The 4,576-nt window shown below is 33.8% G+C and overlaps 1 protein-coding gene across 1 annotated transcript; it reads left to right on the forward strand.

Annotated features, from left to right (window-relative positions):
- Positions 1-972: 972 nt before the first annotated feature.
- On the forward strand, positions 973-2,764 carry LOC143589468 (frataxin, mitochondrial-like). The gene is made up of 5 exons (XM_077070246.1): positions 973-1,187; positions 1,438-1,510; positions 2,285-2,332; positions 2,409-2,503; positions 2,590-2,764. The coding sequence occupies exons 1-5, from the start codon at positions 973-975 to the stop codon at positions 2,717-2,719; spliced, it is 561 nt and encodes a 186-aa protein (XP_076926361.1). The 3' UTR covers positions 2,720-2,764.
- Positions 2,765-4,576: the final 1,812 nt, after the last annotated feature.

Raw genomic sequence — 4,576 nt, forward strand, 5'->3', positions numbered from 1 at the left:
CTTTAATAAAATCAATAGATTTGAATGAGTTCTGTATTTCTCACATTTGTAGGAGTTCTTTCTAGATCCTACCCCTATATATATATATATAAGGTACGCAACAACAATATATATAAAAAGTAAAAAGTAAAAACCGATATTTTTTTAACAAATTGGGCTTAAAGTTTAGTGTATTTGTATTTGTATTTAGGGTTGTTTACGAACCGAGCGTCTGCTCGAACTCGGCTCGCATTGAAACCTAGCGGCTCGGTTCGCTTGGTTTACAACCGAGCGGCTCGGTTCTGCTCGATTTGGCTCGAATTTAAAAAAGAAATAATAATAAAAATTGCAACATTAAGGTTATGGGATGAGCGGCGGAGTAGCATCGCAGCAGAGCGGTAGTGCGGCGGAGCAGACGGGAATTAGGGTTGTAAGAATGAGAAGAGAGGAATAGAATGGATGTCTGAACTTTGAACCAAGTCACCACTCACCAACGATGTTAAAGTTTTACAATTAGGGTTTGCTTTTAGTTGTTTTGTTTGGTAATTTATGTTGGGTTTTTTTATTGGGCTGGATTATCTTAATGTTAAATGAATGGGCACGAATGGGCTTCATAACATTTTGATAATATATATATATATATATATATATATATATATATATTTAAACATAATACTTCGACCCCATTGAGCGAACATATATATAATTATATATATAGTCAATTAAAAATATTCGAGCCGAACCGAACCGAGCAGAGCGGCTCGTTTACAATCGAGCGAAAAAACAAACGAGCAACTTTCAAGCAATTTTCAAGCGAGCGACGAACGAATTTAAGCGACGAGCGCTTTGGGCGGCCCTATTTATATTAATACATCCCACAGCCCAAATAAAATAGAAGGCCAGCTACATACATACATTTCACCCCCAAATCCCCTTTACAGTTTCTTTCACCAATCTTGATCTCCTGCATACTCACTCACATATATAAAGAAAATGTCTTTTTCTCCCAAGATTCTGAAAAGGGTATCAAAATGTATTAACAATTGGCGGCTGTTATCAAATTCTAGGGTTGTTTATCAACATTCGAAGCCTACTCTTCGTCCTCCTTGTTCGTCGTCGTCCTCCTTTTTATATAATAATTTAAGTCCATTTTGTAGCAATGATTTCTGCTCCCGGACCTCTCAAGGACCTGCTGTCATTCATTACAGGTAGGTAGCTTTGTTTTTTGATTTCAAGATATTCTACAATTCAGGCACCTATGTATATTCTCGCTCGCTCGTGTGTTTTTGTCTTCAAAAGTTGGTTGATTTGTATTATTAAATTATAAATTATGTTCATACAGGTAGATTAATCTGCATCTCTTTGCTCATGACAGTCATTATATTAGTTTATCAGTTGTAGTATTGTAATATGAGAACAAACTGAACTTGCTAACAGTTAATAATAATGTGCATACAGTGCTTTGCTACCGGAGGATGAATTTCATAAACTCGCAGATTCAACAATTCATGATTTGCTGGAGAAGATAGAGGTAATCAATCAGTCAATCATCTTGGTTTATCCATTAAATATTATCTTGAAGAGTCATCTACTTGATGGTTTTATATTTGTTCATTTGTGTTCATTAATGCTCGTTTATGTTTGTATGTGTTCATTTACATTTGTTCATATATGTTCCTTTATGTTTGTTTATCTTTGTTCAGTTATGTTCGTCAACTGTTCGTTTAGAAACCAAACGAAAATAAACGAACACGAACACAACATATGTGTTCGATTAAGTGTTCGTGTTCATTTAAGTTGAATGAACGAACACGAACATGCCCTTGTTCATGTTTGTTCAGTTCGTTTACAGGCCTAATTTCAGTATCTTGGGTCAATTGTTTTTTGTCCGATTAGCAAAACCGAATCGAACCTGAAAACCAAAGAAACCGAACCCGAACGGTTTTCAAAAATAAAAAATCGAAAATTTGGTTTCCAGTTTTAGCCCAAAACCGCATCGCGCACACCATTATAACATGATATATATTGTTTAGTTATTTTATCATAATTATATATAACTATACTTGCTATGTAACTATATAGTTATTGTATTAAATAAAATTTATTATATTTTTAGAAATATGAGGCTTATTTAGGTTCAGTAGCCTTGTCAAGCTCGAGCTCGTTTAAGCTCAGATTGATTTGAGCGTTTTTCTTTCCTTATTTTAATTTTTTCTTTTGAACCGAGCTTTTAGTGAACTGGTCTCGAGCAGCTCAGCTCAGCTCGTTTTTACCCTTACAACCTAATTTTCTTCTTATTTGACAGGAATATGGTGATTCTGTGGACATTGATGGTTTTGATATAGATTATGGGGTTAGATTTGATTCCCGTTAACTTTGTTTTCTTTAAGTTGATTATTTATATAATAGTTTTGTTTTGGTGTATACAGAACCAAGTTTTAACTGTAAAATTCGGTAGCTTGGGAACCTATGTGTTGAACAAACAGACACCAAACAGACAGATTTGGATGTCATCCCCTGTGAGGTACAAATGTACACACACTTTTGATATCAAGTTGGCATATGTTTTATATATATATTATTAATGTAGTTTTTATCATTTATGTGCAGTGGTCCTTCGAGGTTTGACTGGGATCAAACGGCTGGAGCTTGGATATACCGGCGGACAAAGGCTAAACTTCTAGAAACGTTGGAAAGTGAGATCCAGCAACTGTGCGGTGAACCCATAAAACTGTTTTAAACTTCCTTAAAAGTATGAGGAGTTATGTTAAATTGTGTGAAAGAGAGAACATAAGTAAAATGATGGAGAGAAGTAATCACTACTTTTAGGTGTATTTTATATTAAAGTATTTATATTATAATTAGAGACTATATTAAAATGCATTCATACATGGTTCATTTTTTCATAAGTTAATAAGTTACAACTTATTAACTAGTCCCCTCATAATAACACACAATACCCAACACTTTTTAGCTTTTTTTAATAGTTAATAAGTCATAAGTTGCTTTCCAACACCCCGTTAGTACTGACCATTTGAAGATGTTACAATCTCGTTATTTATGAATAAGGAACTGAAATCTCCTCATTCATTCATGAATAGTTGAATACATATATGTGTCTCTAATATGGATTTTGCATTACATAACCAACTACTAAAAACTTAGTTTTGAATGGTTTGAATCCTGTTGTGGTAAAGCACATTGCCTTGATGATATCTTTTTGTGAAACCAAGCTTAACTGGAACTTGCTAAGAGCAATTTTAACATTGACAGAGAATGGAGAGATATTGGTCGGTTAGCTCATGCAATGCACCAACATGGAGGATACAAAATGGCATTTATAATGAAATGAAATTGGATAACAGAAAGAAAGATTCTTAATAACTTCTATTTTTTTTCTAAATGAACGAATGTGAAGATAAAGTAACCAAATGTAAATGTAAATATAAGATTCTGACCGATTTAAGCTTTCGCTTAATCATAAATAAAAAATCTTAAAAGTAAATTATAACTTTTATTATGTAACTAGGTTATAACCCGTGTATTACACGGGGCTGGTTACCACATATTTTAATATTAAAAATAATTTATGATAAATAAATACAAATCATATTTAATAGTGTTTCATTTACAGTTATATATTAATTTCATTTAAGTATGTATGTGAGTCTTTTCTACCTCTGAATACTCATTCAACTATTCAAGACCTAAAAGTAGTAGCCATTTATAAATTTTGAAGGTTAGAACCCGTGTATCACACCTAATAGTAATAAAACAAAAACTACAAAATATAAGATATTATAAATTTCAATTTATACCACTAAACTTAAGAAATACAAAGTAATAAATGGGAACAAATATCTATAAAACATATATATCGAAGATAGTTCTCTAGAGTGGTAGACACTAATGTCTCTATATATAATAAAGGAAAACAGGTTCTGACATGTGTCACCACCACATGCATTTGGGACACGTGTCAGCCCCACATTCTATTTGATATTGTGTTCAAAAGGCAAGTTATCCACGTATGTTGTTTACAAAGCTTCCTTTGGAAGTCTCAATTAATAAAGAAGGTGGGTTTATCTAGGCCTCTTCTCTTTCTTTCTTCAGTATATTCAAATTTCAAATCATATTCATCATTCTCTCTCTTCACATTTCTCTTTCAATCTTGAATTCATTTTTATGAAAATCATATTTCTCTCTCTTTCAATCTTCCATCTTCCTTCTTCACTCCCAACCACCACCCTGGTAAGAAGCTAATTAGTTCTACCAACAACTCTAGCAACCGATTTCTGGTTGATGATGGTGACGGTTGTAGATTTCCGGTCAAAATGTCGACATAAGGTTTGTTGTTTCCGTTTTGGTTGTTTCTTTTGTTAAATCGAAGTTAGATCTAGATATTTAAGCACATATTTCTCCGTTTTAGGGCCTCCTCTCTGTTGGAGCTGGGGTTTCGACGAATCGTGAGGAAGAATAGTACATCGGAAAACCGCCCTAACTGCCGACATCCTCCCGTTAACGGCTCTCGAGACAACCGAAGCTACTAACCCCCACCTAATCCCCGACCACTACACAACCACCACCGTTAACGGCT

Source organism: Bidens hawaiensis, unplaced genomic scaffold, assembly GCF_021521415.1.
Source record: "Bidens hawaiensis isolate Kalapana, Puna unplaced genomic scaffold, B.hawaiensis_p1.1 tig00000190_1, whole genome shotgun sequence".
Lineage (NCBI taxonomy): Eukaryota > Viridiplantae > Streptophyta > Magnoliopsida > Asterales > Asteraceae > Bidens > Bidens hawaiensis.

What these genes read in the sequence shown, in the direction of transcription:
- LOC143589468 (XM_077070246.1), top strand. Translation starts at nt 973, where the DNA reads ATGTCTTTTTCTCCCAAGATTCTGAAAAGGGTATCAAAATGTATTAAC. An exon ending in CCTGCTGTCATTCATTACAG is followed by an intron (nt 1,188 to 1,437) that starts GTAGGTAGCTTT and finishes ATGTGCATACAG; the next exon opens with TGCTTTGCTACCGGAGGATG. An exon ending in GTTTTGATATAGATTATGGG is followed by an intron (nt 2,333 to 2,408) that starts GTTAGATTTGAT and finishes TGGTGTATACAG; the next exon opens with AACCAAGTTTTAACTGTAAA.